Genomic DNA, 22,074 nt, shown 5'->3' on the forward strand with positions numbered 1-22,074 from the left:
AAAACAATCCGAATGCCTTTAAATTAGTTTGTGACCATATTTCCGGCTGTGAACTAATCCTCATTCAGACCAAGGTTGATGCAGGCCAGCAATGCAACAAAATGGAAACTTGAAAATTGAGGGTAACTTTTACGCTAGGCTATTATGACAACACAGGATGCTTTTCAGAATATATGAGAGGACTCTATGAAGATGAAGTGCACCACCAATCACATGGAATTCAGCAAAATATCTGACTCAGGTGGCAGACCAATTTCGCTACCCAGAGAAATCTTACATTGGCTTCATGATGGAGACACAAGAGATTCTGCAGATGCTGGAATCTGGAGCAATACACACAAAATGCTGGAGGAACTCAGCAGGTCAGGCAGCATCTATGGAAGGAAATAAACGGTCAATGTTTCAGGTCAAGACCTTTCATCAAGACTGGACTGATGAAGGGTCTCGACCCAAAACGTCAACTGTTTATTTTCCTCCATAGATGCTACCTGACCTGTTGAGTTCCTCCAGCATTTTGTGTGTATTGGCTTCATGATGGTATGTAAACCATAATCTGAATGAGTGTGTCTACAGCAGAGCTGATCTCAGTGAAGACCAGTGTCAAGCAAAGCAATGTCATTGCCCCAACACTTTGAATCTTTCTCAATGCAAAGCTCCACCTCACCTCCATTAAATGGAACTAATTGACCAGACTAATGGGAAACTGTTCAAATAACATCAACTCAACTCCAAGCAAAGATCAACCACCCTCACCAGTTGATCTGCAGTATGCAGAAGCCACTTGCGTGCATATGTGATTTAAGCCAAGCTCCAAGTAAATTCCAAAGAAGAATCCCTGACCCAAAATATTAACTGGTTTCCACCTCTCTCATCCAGATGCTGCTTGAGTGGCTGAGTTAGAGTCATACAGTCAGAGTCATAGAGAGATACAGCACAGAAACAGGCCCTTCAGCCCACTGAGTCCAGGCCGACCATCAAACACCCATTTACACTAATTCTACATTAAAATTCTACATTAATCCCATTTTTTATTCTCCCCACATTCTGATCAACTCTGCCTAGATTCTACCACTCACCTACACACAAGGGGCAATCTACAGTGGCTAATTAACCTACCAAGCTGCACATCTTTTGGATGTGTGAAGAAACCCACGTAATCTCAGGGAGAACTTGCATACTCCACACAGACAGAACCCAAGGTTAGGATTGAGCGCTGGTATCTGGTGCTGTAAGGCAGCAGCTCCACTAGCTGTGCCACTGTACTGCATTTTCTGTTTTTGTCTAGGTTATAGTTGACTTGTTCAATGAAGCATACTAGAGGATGGGCCTTACACTTTACATCTAGAAAACAAAGGTCCATTACTAATCTGCCCCCGCTGTACAATGCCATCCTCTGAAGATAAATGTCTATAATGGGATCCTGGAAAAGGTGGAGCACTTCCCAATCTTGGAGGCCTCTGTTCAGTTCAGGCAATTAAATTCCTCATTGCCATCAATGTGCCAGAACAGTCCGATTGTCAGAATAAAAATGTTTTTGAAGATCTACTCCTCAAATGTGTCACAACACTCATGGTCTACCAGGCAACAGTGATGCTTGTTCTTCTATCTGCTTCTGAAACTTAGACTATTACAGCAGCCACCTCAAAACACTGGGAAGATACCAACATCGCTGCCTGTGCAAAATCCTCCAAATCTGCTGACAAGGTAAGTGAACAGACATCAGCATCTTGCTCTGATGAATATATCATTCGTATGCCTAACATTGGTCTTTCAAAAGAGACACTCAATTTCAAACTCTGTCATGTGAAGAGATTACCAGGTGAGCAGAATAAAAAATTCAAGGATGTCCTCAAAACCTGCTCACAGAATATTCAACATCCCACTGGCTCCCATGATTCCCTGCACATATTCTCCATAGTACTAAGAACCTCAATTTCATGTGCCAGGGGCACACAGCAGCCCAGTGTAAAACAGTGGAACAAACTACCTGCCTGCCTGCCCATCCTGTCAGGCACCTCCCGCCCCAATGTAGAAAAGTCGGAAGGTTCTACATTGGCCTCATCAGTCACCTCAGAACCTCGCAAACTGGAATGCAAACAAGTCATCCTCCATCCTCAGGGACCATTTAAGACACCCTGCATAACTCAACGCACTAAGTCACACTGCTTAATTGTTAATCATAATACCAAATTATTCTATGATCTCTATGAATTCTCACTTCCAATGATATTTTCTACATATTTTAAGAAAACATAGAAAAAATAATAAAATGCTCTCACTGAATTAAATCCAATTGGAAATTACATTTATACTGTTGTACTTGCATGATCTGAATTTGAATTTCTTTCTCTCATCATAAATGAAATCCTTGTAGCTAAATACTACAGCAAAACTCCACTTCAGTTGTCCTTGTCACAGGCACCCTACAAGCTTAGTGATAAAGCTACTGGTCAAGTGGTTTCTTTGGAAATATGATGTGAAGGCTCCAGCACTTGGTTGGATTCCAGTTTAGGCAGGGCACCCAAAAAGCACAGCATCATCTCACTTTAATTGCTGAAGATATCTGATAGATTACCGGGAGCCAAATAAATCCATCAACATCTCTATGCATGCAGACAATCTGATATGGAGACAACTGATAATGCTGTCAAATTAAACCCTCTGGGTACTGTACTCACCGCTGTTTTGCAGCACAGCAGCACATCTTCACAACAAAATAACTTGAACAAATGCACTGCATAAAATTATCATTAATTCCAAGAGAAGAAATGGAAGAAAATAGTTGAAAGTACATTAAACCAACACATAAAAAAAAGTAATCTTCTTATATACATCAAAAGATCATTCAATATTTTCCAGACAGAAGTAAAAATCATTAAGACTTACCACCAAGAGTGCAAAAAGGATGACACCACAGCTCCAGACATCTGCTTTTCGGCCATCATACTTTTCTCCCTAAATTGAACACATCATTCAATTAATGATTTTGTTCAGAATTATGCAGCAATTAAAATAAAAACCCTGTTGCAACACCGTATTGAAGTCCTTTTAATTTTCTCTGTCATTATCATCTTGTTCATTGATCTGCTTCTCTGTGCAAGGTACTAGAGCTCCTACCTTCTGCGGCAAGGTCACCATAAGGAAGGTTTTGGTGATTCATATTTGTCCTTTGCTGGAGAACAGTGATGTACCTGAAAGGCCATTCTGGTGTGCTTTCGTTGTGTCAGAGTCACACATATGTACATGGTAAAATGAGTCTTCATGAATCCTGACAATTTTAATCCATCTTGTAGGCAGCTGCAGAACACCCACAGGATAGGAGCCAGCTGCACTTATACTGGTTCAACTAATACAAAAACATCTTTTTATTTGGAATTCACCATGATATTCAATTAAATTATTCAAATTACAATAAAGATGACATGAGTCACTTAGTAATGATAACATCTATCAAATGTTTGTGTATTTATCTGAGAATAGTCAGCAAAAAAGATAGGGAGGGTTCAGGGTCAATACGTGCATGTCAGAGTGAAGGGCAAGGCTGGCAGGATTAGGGAACCCTGGGTGACAAGGGATATTGAGGCTCTGGTCAGGAAAAAAGGAGACATATGTCAGATATAGGCAGCTAGAATCAAGTGAGTCCCTTGAGGAAAATATGGGATGTAGGAATACATTTAAGAAGGAAATCAGGAGGGCAAAAAATGGACATGCGATATCCTTGGCAGATAAGGTAACAGCAAATCCTAAAAGATTCTATTCATATTAAGAGCAAAAGGGTAACAAGGAAGAGAATCAGTCTCCTTAAGGATCAGTGCAGTCATCTATGTGTGAAGCTACAGGAGAATGTCAAGGTCATAAATGAATACTTCTTGTCTACATTTGCCGTGGAGAAGTTCATGGAAGCTGGGGAATTCAAGGAAGTGAACAGTAATGTCCTGAAACACTTCAATGTTACAAATCAACATTGCAATTAACATCAATACTATAAGGTTAGCAGTCTTGAGGCACATAAAGGTGGATAAATCCCCAGGGCCTGACCCTCGGACTTTGTGGGAAGCAAAGGAAGAAATTGCTGGGGCCGTGGCAGAGATTTTTGTATCTTCCCTAGCTGAGGTACTGGAAGACTGGAAAGTGGCTAATGTTATGCCTTTATTTAAGAAGGGCTGCAAGGCCAAGCCAGGGAACTACAGGCCACTGAGCTTTAAACATCAGTTACTGGAGGGATTCTGAAAGACAGAATCTATCTTTATTTGGAAAGGCAAGGACTGAGTAGGGATAGTCAGCATGGCTTTGTTTGTGGAAGTTGTGTCCATAAATTCGAGTTTTTTTAAGAGGTGACCAAGAGGATTCATGAGAGTAATGCAGTAGTCGTTATCTACATGGATTTTAGCAAGGCTTTTGACAAGGTCCCGCATGATAGATTGGTCTGGAAAGTGAGATCATGTGGGATCCAAGGTGAGCTAGCTAGTTGGATACAAAATTGTCTCGGTGGAAGGAGTCAAAGGGTGGTAGTGGAGCACTATTTTCAGATTGGATGCCTATGACCAATGGTGTTCCAAAGGGATGGGTGCTAGGACTCCTGCTGTTTGTCATGTATAATACCAGGGTCTGTGCAAAGTGATGCATTTTTGGAAGTTAAAGTAAGGTAGGGCTTGCACAGTAAACGACAGGGCTCTGGGGAGCGTTGTAGAACAGAGAGACTGAGGGGTACAAGTACATAGGTCCCTGAAAGTGGTGACACAGGTAGACAAAGTGGTGAAGAAGGCATATGGCATGCTTGCTTTCATTGGTTGGGGCACTGAGTACAAGAATTGGGACATCACATTACAGCTGTACAGGACTGCACCTAGAATATTGTGTGCAGTTCTGATCACCATGCTACAGGGAGGATGTGATTAAGCAAAAGGATGTGTTACAAAGAGAGGGTGCAGAAACTATTCAGAATGATGTTGAGTTATAAGGAGAGATTGGGTTGGCTGGGACTCCTTTCCCTGGAGTGAAGGAGACTGACAGGTAACGTTATGGATGTTTATAAAATCAGGAAGGTCACAGTCTTTTTCCCAGGGTAAGAAAGTCTAAAACAGGAGAGCATAGGTTTAATGTGAAAGGGGACCAGAGGGGCAAGTTTTTCACACAGAGGGTGCTGGGTACATAGAACGAGTTGCTAGAAGAAGTGGTAGTGGTGGGTGCAATTTCAATGTTTAGAAGACATTTGGGCATGTTCGTGGATAGGAAAGGTTTAGAAGGATATAGGCCAAATGTAAGCAAATGGGACAAGCTCTGGAAAGAATCTTGCTTGGCACGGTCGAATGGGCTGAAAGGCCTATTTCCCTGCTGTACAGCTTTATGAAAAATATTCCACTACCCCTCAGATACTGGGAAATGGCTGACATGAAGATAATGAAAAGCAGACAGATGAATTTACTTCCTGTCAACTGGCAAGATTTGACTAATGTGTTCCCCAGGGATCTGTATTGTGTCCTTAACTCTTCATTATGTTTGTTAATAGACGGAGAAATAAGGAGTTGGATTGCCAAGAATACACTGAATTAGGAGACGTTGTGGAAGAGGAAGAAAGAAATTACAAAGAGATAAAACTAGACCAAGTGGGTAAACAAAAACTCTGTACATTGAGCTTTAATATTCTGTTTGATCATTCCCTTTGGTATGAGAAGACCAATTTGAAATTGTTTCAAAATCTTAAGGGACCAGACGGCCCACTTCTGCTCCTATTTTCTTGTGTGTTCACAGAATAACAGAACGGTTACAACATGGAAGAGGGCCATTTTGCCCATCAAATCTGCACTGGTTCTCTGCAAGAGCCATCCAGTTTCATACAGCCCTGAAATTTTTCATTTCACACACTTATGCAACTACCTTCTGAATGGTATAATTTATTCTGCCTCCACTACTATCCCTTGCTGTACACACCAAACCTTAACCACTTGCTCTGTATAAACAAAATTCCCTGTGTCACTTCTGGTTCTTTTACCAATCACCTTCATTCTATGTTCCTTAGTTCTTGACTCCTCCTCCAACAGGAACAGCTTCACTCTTATCTACTCTGTCTAGACTCTTCATGATTTTAAATACTTCTATCAGATTTCCTCAGAAGCTCTTTGTTCCATACAGAATATTCCCAGCTTCTCCAGTCTAGCTACATAACTAAAGTCTGTCATCCCTGAAATCATTGTGGTAAATCTCTTCTGCTTCTGTCCAAAGACTTTACCCCATTCCTAAAGCATAGCACCCATTAGCAATTGATAGATTTAGGACATTCCTCAGCCCTTGCAAAAAGCTAATTTTTATGGCATTTATATCCTGAGTATGTATGCCCACCACAGTAAACTTGAACTTGAATTATGTGGACAGCAGACATTAATACAAACAAGAACCAGTCTTCAAAAAAAATCTGGTTCAAATGTAAACTGAAAACAGTAAACAGTTCTGAAATTAAAAGGACAGTGATGTTAACAAACAATATTGCCTACAATACTCAGACTATTGACCTACACAAGGAGGCCACTCAAGAGATATGGTTTGTAAACTGACATAGCCATGAGACATTCTTGTATGCTTTGGCCAAACATAGGACAATGATGCTATGTTAATTGGCCTACATCAAACCAGGCATCAGAAATTGTTAGCTATGTTATATTGCACCATTGTGACAGAGATCAAAGAAAGTTCCAGACCAGATTTATTTTGTTTCTCAGCACATCAAACATAAAATAAGCATATTTGCTCTGTCTATATCAATAATTGGGATATTTGCGTATACATAGATTCAACCCTTAAAACACTCATTTTGCTGGCTGGGGTTTCTGTCCTCAGAAGTTCTCATGACATCATGAATTACTTTGTCCCAGCAAAGGTGTTTGAATATTCAGAGGTATTTTATCAGATATACACCCATTCAAAATGTATAATTCAATGAAATAATTTGTTGCAGCCTAGATATTTATGTCTTTGTAGCTATTGAAATTGCATTCAAATACCTGCTGTTATTTCTGTTCTTAGGAGCATAAAAACCTGATGTACTTTGAGTTCAAGGAGATTCTCCAGAATTTTTCCCAGAGTTTCTCCAAGAGAGATACTCCAGAATGCCTGCTTGTCATACTGAATAAAGACCTTTTACATCTACAGCTGCGATCTCCACTTGGCTTATTCACAGTCAAAACAGCACCCGGAATTGGACACAAATACTCCAGTAAAATGGTCAAAATAATGCTTCATAAGGATTCATCAGGACTTCTTCGCTCTTGTACTCTGAACTATATATAAAGTCCTGGATCCCAGATGCTTTTTAAATGATTTACTCAACCTGTCACTTTTAACAACCTATGCACATGTACTCCTAGATCTCCCTTTTCTTGGACACTATTTAGAATCGTGCTTTTGCATTTAAATTGCCCCTGTATTCTTCCAATCAAAATTTAATACTTTGTTTTTCTCAGCATTACATTTCATCTGCCATGTATCCAGCCATTCCGTTAGCCTGTCCATATCTCTTTGGGATTTATGACAATCCTCCACATTGTTCAAGGCATCACCAATTTTTGTGACATCTGCAAATTTGGAAGTTGTGGTCAGATTGTGCCTTATAATTACACGGTCTTGAAAGAGACTTGTCAGATTTTTGTCACCATAATCCCTTGTCTTCAACCTAGATTAGGAGTTATGGAGAAATGAAGGGATTTAGCTATTTGTGAACACAAATTATTAAAAAACTAGAGCACAGTTACAAACAGTAATTAACAAGAAAGTTACATTCCAAAACAAGGAAATATGCCTCATCCTGATACAACTGTGGTCAGTTTTATAGATCAAATAACAGTAAAGATATATTGACCTTGAAAGGAGTATAAAGCAGATTTATCAGAATTAAGACAGTATTTAAAGGACAAATTGTGTTTACTCGGTTTGTATTCACTTAAATTTGGAAGGTTGGGTGCTGATTTAACTGAGGTGCTTAAAATTATAGATATTCAGTCAAGTAGGTAGAGAGGACGTCATGATGAGCCTTTTAACGAGTGAATTTGGTAAATACTTTCTCCACACAAAGGTTACTGGGAATCTGGAACGCTCTCCCCAAAAAACTATGGATTTCAAGGCACACGGAAGCGGAGAGATGTGGGTAAATGAGAGTGAGGTGTTGCTCAGCTTTACAGGATCCACGCTGTTCCAATGGATATACTGAAGGCAGCATCTGACTTGGTTGGTGGCTCCTGTATATCTTCAAAGTCATGCAGATCCAATGAACAAGTATATTTACAGTGACGGTGATAGATGAGCTGCCAACAATTCACTATCATATGACTCACCTAGTGCTATTTTTCAATTATATGCCAAAACATATCTTGCACCACTCTTGTTCAATATAAAATAGGTGTAGTGGTCTAGTGCTTACAGTAATAAACTAGACAACCAGTGACTGACAGTTCAAATCCCAGCATGGCAAGTTGTGAAATTTAATTCATTACAACTGGCGATTTATCAGCTGGCACACAGAAAACAGCATGCAAGATTCTGGACTGTCATAAAAACCTTACTAATACACTAATGTCCTTTTGTGAAATAAGGTTACCATGCCGTCCTTATCTGGCCTGTGTATGGGTCTAGTCTCTAATGACTCAAATCTAACTAGAGATGGGAAATAACATTATCTTGCCTGCATCCTAGGGGGAAAAAAACTATAGTAGCTCATAATCATGGAAGACCTTAGCATTGTTGGTTTTTCATGATAGGCTGGTCTGGACAGTTAAGGCCCGTGGGATCAAAAGCAAGCTGGCTAATTGGATCCAAAATTGGCTTGATGATAAGTGGCAGAGGGCAGTGGTGGAAGGATGCTTTTACGATTGGACTTCTCTGACCAGTGGTTTACCACAGGGATTGGTGCTGGGACTTTTGCTGTTCATAATATATACTAAAAACTTGGATGTGAACGTAGGAAGTATGATTAGTAAGTACGCAGATGACACAAAAATTGGTGGTGTTGTGAATAGTGAGGCAAGTTATCTAAGGCTCAGCAAAACAGCTGGATTTAGATCAGTTGGAGAGTTGGGTGGAGCGATGGCAAATGGAATTTAATACTAACAAGTGTGTGGTGATGGAGCATAGCAACTCGTTGCAAGCTGCTTTAAATTTTAAAAAATTTTTTATCTACAGCGTGGTAACAGGCCCTTCCGGTCCAACAAGTCCGCACTGCCCATTTTAAACCCAAATTAACCTACCCGTACGTCTTTGCAATGTGGGAGGAAACCGGAGCACCCGGAGGAAGCCCACGCAGACAAGGGAGAATGTACAAACTCCTTACAGACAGCGACGGGATCGAACCCCGATCGCTGGCGCTGTAATAGCGTCGCACCAACTGCTACGCTACTGTGCCGCCCCTGCAGATCTACAGAGCTCCTGCTCTCTGCAGATCTATTCATTACCAATTCCAAATCAGAGTAGGACATATACAATAAATGGTAGGGCACTAAGGAATGTTGATGAATGGAGAGAGCAAGGGGTCCAAGTATATAGCTCCCTGAAAGTGGTAATACAGGTTAACAGGACAGTGAAGAAGAAATAGATATGGTAGATAGTCAAAATCTTTTTCTGATGGTAGTGGTATCAAAACCAAGAAGGCATAGCTTTTTTTAAGGTGAGAGGTAGGAGTTTCAAAAGGGATCTGAGTGGTAAGATTATTTTTGCACAGAGAGTGGTTGATATCTGGATCATGCTGCCAGACGAGCTGGTGGAATCAGATACATTACCTTGTTGAAGAAGCATTTAGACAGACATTTAAATAGGCAAGGAAGAAAAGCATATAGTCCGAATGTGGGCTAACGGGATTAGTGTAGATGAGCAAAAAGGTCAGCATAGCCGTAGCAGGCTGAAGGACCCATTTCTGTCCTGTACAACTCGGTGACCCTTAGCTGCTCTTTTCAATTCCTTTACCCTTCTTAATTTAAAATAATAGCTTCAAATTTCAGTCATTGCTTTGACTCAAAAGCCATAGCTGATGTGATCTCATCATTTATTATACTTCTTAGGTTTTTTTAATCTCTAAGGTGAAAATATGTATTTACAATTTTGAAAACGTGTCCTACTACTGTTCTTTCTATATTATTTGCTTCATAATATACAATTCTGTGCTTATGTATCTTATTGATATTGTAAGTGACATACACCTGTCCACCATCTATTCTTGTAGAACAGTAGAGTTTTATTAAATTCTAATAAAGATATGCCACAAATTGGGGTAAAGCCATGAACAGGACAGAATATATTCAACACAAACCACCATCAGGGAAGTTGATTATTTAACAGCTCCCCACCCTTCTTTTCTGAAAGAAAATGAATCAAAATACAACCTAAATACTCCCTTGTAATGGAATATCTATTTCTGGTTGCAATATTTCAACATTTACTTTTCAGAAAATGTACAGTGATGCATCAATGTCTGCAGCTTATGAGGGAGATAAAGCAGTCACACCTTATTCTTTAGGATGTGACGATCCCGGACAGTCAGATATGACCCTTCAGCTCTGCCAGCCTCTCTGATGGACCAACATCTTTTCATTGCTTCTTTAATGTGAATAGAACTCCATTATTTGTGTGCAAATAACTAAATTAGGTTGTGAATATCATTCATGACTCTTAGGCCATGGGCTGGAATCATAGGGCTCTTGTAACCCTTAAAAGAGGTGGTTATTTTGAGCCCTAAAGTTGGAAGAGGTTACCAAGCAGAGAGAAGATTGAAGAATGTGTTTAAGGCTTCTTTGAAGAAATGCAACATCTCCATTAACTCCTGGGAATCTCTGGCCCATAACTCCACATTGTGGGGAAGGAACATCTAGAGTGGCATTGAGAAACTTGAGGTCATGCATTGGAAACACACAGCAGAAGAGGGAGCAAACTACCTCCCAACTCCCCATTGGCCATCCAGTGGTGCACCCCCTGCCTCATCTGTGGCAGAGTCTGTGCTTCCCTCATTGCCCCTGTCAGCCACTTGAGACTCAAATCTGGACTGGAAGCAAATCATCCTCAATGCTGAGGGAATGTCTAAGAAGAATAAGTTTGCTCATCAAAGAATGCCTCAATTCTGTACTAGTTTAAGAACGGGATAGAACCATAGAATTTACTTGGTTCCAGGTTTGGAACAAAGCCACAGAGAGAAAGATTGATTGTTTTGAAGTATAAAGAAAATCTCCTCCTGCCCCAGGATACATCTTGTTGAAAATTCTCAAGAGATTGTTATAATGAGGTATGATTGTATCAAACTGCTGAAAGCATATAAAAGATTTACAGCATTCTTCACATAACTGTGCATTCAAATGTTTCATAGACTTTGATGAGAGCATGATTATGGAGATAATCCACATTTATCCATCAACATGTTCCCATACATTTATTATCAAACAAAGTTGTACAAATGATATGCCAGGTACAGCAGTGTCCAGAATAGCTGCTCTAAAGATATGCTGAATCAGAAGATTTTTCTGCATTCTGTAGTTTTATTTTATTCCAGTTTCTTCAGTGACACACATATGGCAACTTTGGTTAGCACAGGTAGAGTTTTATATATAGCAGAGAATAAAGATTGTCACCCATAATGCCAGAAACATTAAGGATGCATCTGTAGTAAAAAAGAATGAAGCAATTTCATCCAAGTCTGGACTTGGCATCGGGTCTTTTAAATCTGCTGCAATGAGTAATGGGTTACAAACAAAAATAAGTACCAGCTTGAGGTATCAATTCTGCATTGCAACAGTTAGTTGTTACTGGGCATTGCTTGAGCTAAAAGTCAACCCATCCGATTGAGGTACAATTGTGCTATGCTGCCTCAATAAGACAAGCTTGAATCTGTCTGAAACTTCTGAAAAGTCTCAGTAACTTAGAGATCTGCAAAAGACTTAGAAAAAAACCAAGAGAGAGAACAACATTATATCCAAGAATTTAAAAAAAAATAGAATAGATAGCTTGTCATAGAAGTTGAAAACTGTTTATCATCTTCCATGATATTGATGGAACAGTGATTCTCAAGTATCAATCAAATGAGGAAGCTGAAAACATTTAGCATAAATCAGGTAATGGAGCCTTTCAACAATATACTGTGTAGCAAAGTTTTATTATATGGATAGAATTTGCTGGAGTAGGGCATGTCTTGTTGTATGGGCAATTTCCTGCATCCTTCAGCTCAAGAGCTTTTGCCCTGTAAGTTGCTGGAAGTGCATGTTAATGGCAACACAGAAAGGGCTATTTAAGACTCTGATCACCTACAGAGCAAGCATGTATCTCCATGAGTTTTAAGAATCACAACATAAAGAGGAGAAAGAATGAGAAGGAAGTTAATTTGGATTGGACCAGCTCAATATCAAATCTGGCAAAGATATTAGGAATAAAGAAAGGAAAAGAAAGATTTTGTTCAGGAGGAAGAAGGAATAACTGAAAGAAAAAAATTAAAAAATATTTAAATTTAAAAAGCAAAGATACCCATACTCAATGTCCACCTGGCATCCCTATCACTGTGGCGCACAGGGTTGTAGGTAATATATTGGCAAGCATAGGAGAGTGGGTAACTAACAGAAAACAGACAGTACAGCTTTATGGGTAAGTTTCAAATTGGCAATCAATAATTAGTCACGTGCCACTAGTTATAGAATAATACTGACTTGGATAAAGGCATTGAGTATACCGCAGCCAAATTTGCTGATGATATAATGATAGGTGCATTAAACGAGTTGTAAAGAAGATACAAAAGAGGCTGAAACTGGGCATAGGTAGGTGATATGAGTGGACAAGAAGTTTGGCAGATAGAGTATAATGTGGGAAAATGTGAAGATATCCACTTTGGAAGAAAGGAGGAAAAAGCAAGCCATTATTTAAATGGAGTGAGACTACAAAATGTTGCAATACAAAGGGATCTGGGGCTGCTTGTACTTGAAACACAAGAAGTCATTTTGCAGGTACAGCAAGTAATTACAAAGGCTAAGTGCTATGTAGTATAAAAGTAGAGAAGCATTGATCCAACTTTAAGGTGCATTGGTGAGATGCAACCTGGAGTACTGTAAACAATTTTGGTCTCCAATTTTAAGGAAGGGTATACTTGCATTAGAGGTAGTATAGAGAAGGTTCACAGTTGATTCCTGGGATGAAGGGGTTGATGTATGAAGTAGGTTGGGCCTACACACAGTGCAGTAGAGAAAAAGGGAGCTGATTTTACTGAAGTGTTTAAGACTCTGAGGGGTATTTACAGAGAGGATGCTGAGGGGATATTTCCCCTCATGGCAATATGTAGAACTGAGGCATAGCTTCAGAATACGTGGTTACCCATTTAAGGCAAAGATGTGGAGGAATTTCTCCTCTGAGAGGTTATGAACCTTTGTAATTTTCTACCCGCTGTCTGTAAGGAGTTTGTACGTTCTCCCCATGTCTGCATGGGTTTCCTCCGGGTGCTCCAGTTTCCTCCCACATTCCAAAGGCGTACAGGTTACATGCTATGTTGGCACCGGAAATGTGGCGACACTTGCGGGCTGCCCCTAGAACACTCTACACAGGAGATGAATTTCACTGTGTGTTTCGATGTACATGTGACTAATAAAGATATCTTATCTTATCCAAGGGAGCTATGAAAGCAGAGATATTGAATATATTCAAGCTGGATGAAAAACATGATGATGCTGGAGGAACTCAGCATCAATCAATGATTCAGGTCAGGACCCTTCTTCAGGATCTCCTCATATTCAAGTTGGAGATTGACAACAACAAGGTATGGAAAGAGCATAGAAAAGTGGGGTTGAGGCAAAATTGAATTAGCCATGATCTTTTTGAATGACAGTGCTTACAGGGCCAATTGGCCTGTTCTAGCTCCTGCTTCTTATGTCCTTATGTGAAAACCCCTATCTTCATTTATCTCGAGAGTATTGAAATATTTGGACCAATTGAAGTTGTGATTCACTTAACTTGTCTCAAAAATAGTTAAGTCAAAAATTTCAGTACATCTTGTTTTGCCAACAATCCAGTTCATAAATATAGATTAACTATCAAAGACAGACTTGAAAGACTCAGAATAAACAAGGAACAATCCTGATATCTTAATAGCAAGTGGATTACGTATGAGCAACAGCTAGGTTTGAAATGGGAATTTCGCCAAGAAATGTATAATAAAATCCAAACTTGAAGATTCCTCCTTGGTTCCAAAGAAGTGTCAGTATACATCACATTCTCTTCCAAGTTTGATTATCCATAAAACTTAAATGGGGAATTGTTATGAGTAACCTGGGACCAATGAAAAGCTGAAACTACAGAAGTGTATTTCTTTTTTGGGTCTTAACATTCAACAATCAACTTATTTAATAACTAAACACTACATCAATCACAGTGGCCTTGAAACTTATTGCCTGGATGGGAATGTTAAACATGCTCTATCTTCTTTCAACCCACTATACTCTGCCTCTGAAATTCAAACTGGTGATGAACTATTAGGCAAGAATATTCAGAACTTGCATTTAGAGGTGAAGAGGATTTCAATCCTTGAGGTGACTTTTGCTGATCCCTTTAAGAGCATGAAAGGAAGTAAATATACTCCGAGGATTTTTTTAAACACTCAAAGATTTGCAATGGAATGGACAGTAATTGCCTCCATCCTGCCTACAACATCTGTCTTTTATCTCCTCCTCTCAGTCTTGTGAATGTTCACCCCAGCACTAAACAAAAGCAATTGGAAAACAAATTTAAGAATCAGGCACAAGGTGTGAATGTTCACCCCAGCACTAAACAAAAGCAATTGGAGAACACATTTAAGAATCAGGCACAAGGCCAGTTTTGAGGAAGGACAGAAAAAAGATCTGAGGGACAAGCATAAAAGGTGGGGAAGGCCTGGTATACTGTGGCCATAGGTGTACCTCACTTACACTAAAAATGCTGCCGTTCTTTTATGGTGGTATATTACAAATGCTGAGGGCATTTGTCCAGATTACAAATGCTGAGGGCATTCAGACCCTGAATTTTATCTTAATCCAGCAAGAAACCTAATACTAATAATAACAGTAGTAAGTAGGATGATGACAAGGAGCCAACATCCATAATATAAGGACAGCAAGACTAATCAAATTTTCAGTTGTTCAGACCATTAAGAGAGTATATTAAAATCAACCTTAAAGGGTCAGATTGTCCTGACCAGGTCAACATGCCCAGACCCACATTTGGTAGTGCCCATCCACCCACCTTTTATCCTGACACAAAGAGTTATTGAGATGAAGCTCCAGGCAGTGATTAGTGCTCAGATGTTATTTGCTAAGGTCCTGCCCCAGAATGCCCTTGCAGCTAATGACAGTCAGAGGCTTTTAAAAGCTATTCAAATAGATTTAAATAATTTTATAATGTAAAATATGGTTGAAAAAAAACAAAATATGCCTGCAAAACACTAACAAATACATTCAAGTGTGAGGATAAAGTAAAATAAGTGAAGCATTTACCTGCACTTGCCTTCTCCCATAAGATCAGTGTCCCCTTCAAGTAATGTGATTGCCATTTTTACACCAGTCCTCACTGGGATAAAGCCATGGGCCAGATGTAAAGTACATCTGGACTCTCCAAAGAGGAAGTGTGGTGGAGTAGTTGGCCAGAATATGCTGGCACCCAGCCTTCAGCTCATCTTGGACTTCCAGCCCCAGACACTGCTACAGTCCCCTAGCCTCACCCTTCTTCAGCTGCTTCATCAATGAAATTGCAACTGCTCAGTAAATGATCTGTGCAGAAAAATCTCTTAGACAAATATCCCTATGTTCCAGAAGTTGTCTGAATAGAGACATATACGTATCCTTGAATTATAAAAAATAACTGTTGCTGAGAGTGAGGAGGGGAGTCTTCAGCTACAGAACAATATTGATCAGTTGCATAGGCGGGTAGTGAAATGGCAGATAGTACTGAAGCCTGAAAAAGGTGAGGTAATTTGTTTTGGAAGGACTAATAAGGTTACAATATACACAATGAGCAGTAGGACCCAAGAAAGTACTGAGGATAGAAAGATCTTATGTACATATCAAGGATCCCTGAAGGTGGTGGCACACGTAAATAAGGTGGTTATGAAGGCATATGGAATACTTCCTTGTATTCGACGGAGCACAGAATTTAAGAGTGGGAAGCTTGTGTTATAACCATATAAAATATTAGTACAGCCACAGCTGGAGTACTGTGCGCAGTTCCAGTTAACACACTTTAGGAAGCACGAGACTGCATTGAAAAGGTACCAAGGAGTTTCAGGTGAATGTTGCATGAGGCTGGAACATTTCAGCACAGAGAAGAAACTGGGTTGGCTGGGTTTGTTTTCCTTAGAATGGAAAAGGCTGAGGGTTGAGTTATACAAAGTTCTGAGAGGCATAGATAGGATAAATAGTGAGAAACTTTTCCCCCTTGGAGAAATGTTTATAAGCAGATGGCATCGGTTAAGTGTTTGAGAATTAGAGGGGAACTGAGGAAAAAATTCTTCATCCTGTGGGTGGTTGGTATCCGGAACACACTGCTAAAGGATGTGGTGGGGGTAGGCACCCTCACAACTTTTAAGTATTGAAATGATTACTTAAAATGCCACGGCATAGAAGGCTATGGGCTCAGTGCTGAAAAATAGAATTTGAACAGATAAGTACTTGATAGCTGGCATGGACATGGTGGTTTGAAGGGCCTGTTTCCACACTGTACGACTCTGTCACCCCATGAAAATGGCATAAAAGCATTTATACAATTGGTAAATTGTATATAAAGGGCATATATATGGCAGTTTTTTCTGTTGGTTGAGCAATAAATGCAATAAATGAGCAATAAATAACAGAACACTAGGGAAATTCCCCAACTTTTTAAATGACATCTTAGATTCTGTATGTCCAGCCAAGCAAAAGAAACAACATCAATGACAGAGCTGCACTCCCTCTGTAGTTAAACAGGTGGATCAAAAGACACAAGAGACTGTAGATGCTGGAATCTGGAGCAACAAACAATCTGCTGGAAGAACTCAGCAGGTCAAGCAGCATCTGTGGGAGGAAAGGAACTGCTAAACGTTTCAAGTCGAAACCTTGCATGATTTCAACCCAAACCGTCAACAGTTCCTTTCCTCCCACAGATGCTGCTTGACCCACTGAGTTCTTCTAGCAGATTGTTTGTTGGGTCAAAAGATAGATGGGTATAACTTGCATTCATGAAGCTCCTTTCAAAACCTCAAGACAATGAAACAATCAAACTGAGGAGCAAGTTCTTACCATTGACTCAAATATTTGTTTATTTGAACCTTACAGAAAATAAATAGTAGCTTTGCCAGCAATGGCTGTATCTTGACATTTTTTTGGTGAAATAATCAAAGTTGCCTCTTCAGTTCAGACTTAAAGGTCTGCATTTTGTATGAAGCCACATCCGGTTGTTCAAATGTACATAAAAGGCCCCCATGACACCATATGAAAATAAACAGAAATGTTTGATTGATGCTCTGGCTATCACTCCTCCCTCATCGAAGACCACCAGATGCATGGGTCACTGAATGAGAGAGGTTTTAGGGGCCTTGCTGTAACGTTTGCTGATTAACAAAGATGGCAACACTTTGAAATATTTTGGGAAATGCAGAGAATGGCACTGTATAACTCTATGTATTTCTTTGTTGTTTCTTTTAGAATGAATTTTCAGATTGAGGGGTTCTTCAGCTCAAATAATTTGGGACTCTGCAACACGGACAGTGATCTTGAATTCCACTGTTTTCTAATATTGAGTGCCATTATTTGATACTGTGGTCCTGAAAGAGTATTGCTTTATTTAGTTGTTTTGGTCTGAGGTTTGTATTCACGGAAATAATTTTAGAAAAAGTCTGTTATGTGGCAATGGAAAAAAGTATAAACGATGGTAATGATACTAATTATCTACTTTCTTTTTATGAATGTATTTTTGATGACAGCATGCATAAGGTACTCTGCTCCATAATCAAATCAGACTTCAGTCTGTATTTCTTTGATGTGTTATTCAGATACAGGGAATGCACATACAGCCATGTACTTATAATATCTTCCTTTTTTTAATAGGCCTAATCCTATTGTCATGTACCAGGCTTCTTCTTCTAACCAGAATTATCTGGGTCATGAAATCCCCCAGGGTCATTATCAATGCAGTTTTGGAATCTGCCTCTTCTCTATTTATCTTCTTTGATCACTCATTGCATCAGTTTCTTCTTTTGCTCCCTTTTTGTTACTCATTTGTTTCTTCCTGCTCAGTCATCCCCAGTACTGGTCACACAGACATTTCCTCCAACTAAATATAGGGAAGAATATTAAAGTCTTTACAGTACAGCAGAAGACTATTCAGCCAAATGAGTCTGTGCTGACAATATAGAGCAACCTGTTCAGTTCTAATCCCTGCTCTTTCCCTGCAGCCCTGCAAGTTATTGTTCCTCAGATCCTCTCTGAAAGCCCTAATTGACCATTTTCACCACCCTGAGTCCAAATCATAACTACTTTGTGCATTTTTTCCTCACATTCCCCATGTCTTTTGCCTATCACTTTTTATCTATATCCTCACCTGTTCCTTGAACCATCTATTTTTGAGAACACTTTCTTTCCTTTGATTCTGTCTAAGCCCACAGTTATCTTGAACATCTCTACCAAATCTCCACTCAAACTTCTCTGCTGCACAGAGAATCCCCACCCCCACCCCAATTCTCTAAACTAACCTTGCAGCTGAGATCCTTCATTCCTGGAATTCATTAAATCAGTTCCACACCTACCTTAAGAGTTTGATATTCTTCTTGGAAGAGTGGTAATCAGAATTGAATTCAATAATTCAGTTATGGTTTAACCAGTGTTTTATAAAGATTCAACTTAACCTTCATGCTTTTGTACTTGATGCTTTTATTTACGAATCACAGGGTCCCATATGCATTGCTAACTGCCCTCTCAATACACCTGTCACTTTCAAAGACTTATGTATGAAACCCAGGTTCCACTGTTCCTGTGCATCCTTTAAATCAATTTTATTTAGTCTATATTGTTTCTCCTTATTCTTCCTGCCAAAGTGCACTATTTCACATTCTCTGTACTAAATTTCATCTGCCACTCAACTGCTTAATCTGCCAGCCTCTCTGCATATTCTTGCATCTTTCACTAATGTCTTCACTGTTTACCATACCTCCAAACTTGATGTCATCTACCTATTTTGAAATTTAATCCTGCACACCTACATACAACTCATTGGAACAGATCAACAATCTCAGCACAGATTCTTGAAGTCCACTGTCTATCTCTCTCCAAACTGAACAAAAACATCTACCATGACTATCTTTTTTTTTGAGAGAATTTTTTTTGTCCATGCCACCACTGACCCCATTATTCCACAGGCCTCAATTTTTCAAACCAGACTTCTACGGCGTACTTGGTCAAATGCCTTCTGAAAATCCATATAGATGACATCTACCATGTTATTTTCTGATAGCTCAGCAAACAAATTAATTCTGATTATTCTAACACCCTTTGCCTTTGACAAATCCTTGTGACTCCACTTTATTAACTCAAACTTCTCAAGATTAGATTTGGAAGACGATGGGAAGTTCTTTTTCAATTTTCACTTCCCTCAGAACCTAGAATATAACTATTTGAACCAAGTGAATCATAGTCCACCTTTCTAATACTTCCTCATACTCTCACCTAGCCAGCCTTGTCTGTGATTTGTTAGAAGTTGCATTTGGAATTGACAGTTGCCTGCTGCTTGGTGTTCAACTCATCTTGGACTTCAGCAGATATGGAAGCACGAGATGATTTGGAAGCTAGATGCTGGTGCAAATGATCTCCCACTCTGCCACTAAGCTCACTACTGTGCCCAGAGTACTGATTTGCAGAGCAGAGGGGTCAAATGCTCAGTACGTCAGCAATGGATCCCATTCATTTCAATGGGGCCATTTACAAAAAAAAGTGAAGGTAGGTGGTTTATTTATTTAATTTTATTTTAAGGTTGTTGACCATTTGCTATCATTTTCAGGTGTTTATTTTTTACGATGGTAACTTTTTTACTATTGAAATCTATTCAACAGTTAGTAAACATATTTGTGATTGTTAGAGGTCACAAACAAAATCTCAAAGGTGAAAAAACATATGCCCGCAGTGCTCTCAAAGTCAAAGTTACCCTCACTCTCAAAATCTTTGCCTCCGATCTACAGAAGGATGTCTCTGCTGATAAGTGGCATATATAACACATTATTGCTCACTACTGCTTTTAAGTCATTGTGATTTTGTATTCATGTCTGGAAGAGACATTTGGCTGCACTGCAGTGCTTTCAACAGTGTAGGCATTCGCCCTGGCAACTTCCACCATGTGCACTGCAAAAGGAAGCCACCTCCGTGCACTGTTCTTCTGAAGCCTGTGCAGGTTCCACTGCCTCCCTGGACAGACTTTCCCTCCCATCATTATAACATTGGCAATGCCCCCAGTAGCCATAGAGTGCTGACTGTAATGTGATGTGAGCCTTTAAGGGTTACTTCCTGAGGTCAGAAACATATCAAAAACATGGGAGATTTGACCCCTAACACCCAACTTTTCCTGAACCAGAGTAGGGTAGTAGTATTACACCAGCACTGTTGATTCAAATTTGCAATTTTTTAAAGAGCTTTTTGAAAACAGTGAAAGGGAGATTATTAATGCTGCTTTAAAGCTAGAAAATGGCACTAATGAATTTCTAGGCCAGTGAGAAATGATCATAAAAGAAGTAAAAGGAGCACATTAGCTGAGGCTGCTAGATTTGATTTCCCACTTCTTGCCAAAATATTTCCAGCACAAAACCAAATACAAAATGAATTATGTACAGCATCTGAAAGAAACTCATTACAGCAATAAATCTGCTGTTCTCTAGCCTGCTTGTTTTCTCTATTTTGTATCTTTTCAAACATAACTTATTTCTATGCTTCATTAGACAAGATATTTATATTGCAACAAAAGAAAACAATATTTGGTTGAACAGGCTATTACTATCCTCATGATGGTTTACATTCATATTAAAACAAACAGATATAAAGTTTTTCCTTGGTAGATGCTTACCCTGATGACTTCAGGACAGGCGTAATGGGGTGAGCTGAAAAAAAAGAAACCAACACTGTCAGTTTATCATACGGTGGAACTAAAGGCTGCTTAATATTTCATATTAGGTGTTGAGCACTTATCACTGACAAGTAATATATACTTCAAAAATGCATATGATGTTTGGGTTTGAAGATTAATGCATTTGGAAATGGATGTCACAAAAACATGGAAAAAATATTGTTTAGCACAACCTCTCACCACTAATGTTTAACTTTACACATCTTCCATTAGATAGAATTTAATGCTGTACTATTTTAGGTCTTGTAGAATAACATGCCTTAAACTCGTCACAACTCTTACTGATGTTTTGTGTTGTGAATGGGGCAAACTTCTTTCAGGTTCTTTCCCCGATTCGTTTATTGGTCAATGTGTTCTTTTGGCTGAGTTTCTGACATAGCCCATCACTCTCTCTTTGGACCTTTCCTGACAAACAGCTAGTTACAACTGTGGAGCTTTGCCTAGTTCCACATTTTAGAGACAGATGTGTCTGTAATTGAGAAGTATTTTACTGATTTGCAATACATTCTATTTTTGGAAACACTCCAATATTGGAAGCAAGTATTTTTCTTGGTACCATTTTGCTAAAAACATATAAGGTATGTAGCATGTAGTATTTTTCTCCCAACCACACTGTTTGGTCATGTAAGTTACCTCACAAATGGAAATGACCAAAAATGTAGCAATAAGTCAAAGGCAGCAAGAAGCACTGTACTGACAATAAAAATTGTCCAGAGGGAGTGACACTCAGATGCCCACTAATGGATTGGCTTGCCCACCTCATTTTGCTATTGCAGTGATAAATGTAAAGGGTTCCCTCAGTGCAAAAGAAATAAGTAATGTATTTTTCAGTACAGAGGCCTGGAGTTAATTGGAGAACAAGCAGATGGTCAGTTAAGTGCTAATTACAAATTGCCTTCCCAATATACACTTAACAGCATATAATTGCTATTGAAAATCATTATGATCCCAACAATTGAAATTGTA

General features: G+C 39.3%; 1 protein-coding gene across 8 annotated transcripts in view; it reads right to left on the bottom strand.

Moving 5' to 3' along the window:
• LOC127577661 (serine/threonine-protein kinase BRSK2) overlaps nt 1-22,074 on the bottom strand; it is a 773,538-nt gene that overhangs the window by 138,139 nt on the left and 613,325 nt on the right. For all 8 annotated transcript variants that reach the window (XM_052029044.1, XM_052029045.1, XM_052029037.1 and 5 more), the window contains 2 exons: nt 21,049-21,082; nt 2,887-2,955 (listed from right to left, as the gene is read on the bottom strand). In XM_052029044.1, the coding sequence (XP_051885004.1) occupies nt 2,887-2,955; nt 21,049-21,082 (103 nt within the window). The remainder of the gene's footprint in view (nt 1-2,886; nt 2,956-21,048; nt 21,083-22,074) is intronic.

This window comes from Pristis pectinata, chromosome 14 (assembly GCF_009764475.1).
Source record: "Pristis pectinata isolate sPriPec2 chromosome 14, sPriPec2.1.pri, whole genome shotgun sequence".
In the NCBI taxonomy this organism is placed as follows: domain Eukaryota; kingdom Metazoa; phylum Chordata; class Chondrichthyes; order Rhinopristiformes; family Pristidae; genus Pristis; species Pristis pectinata.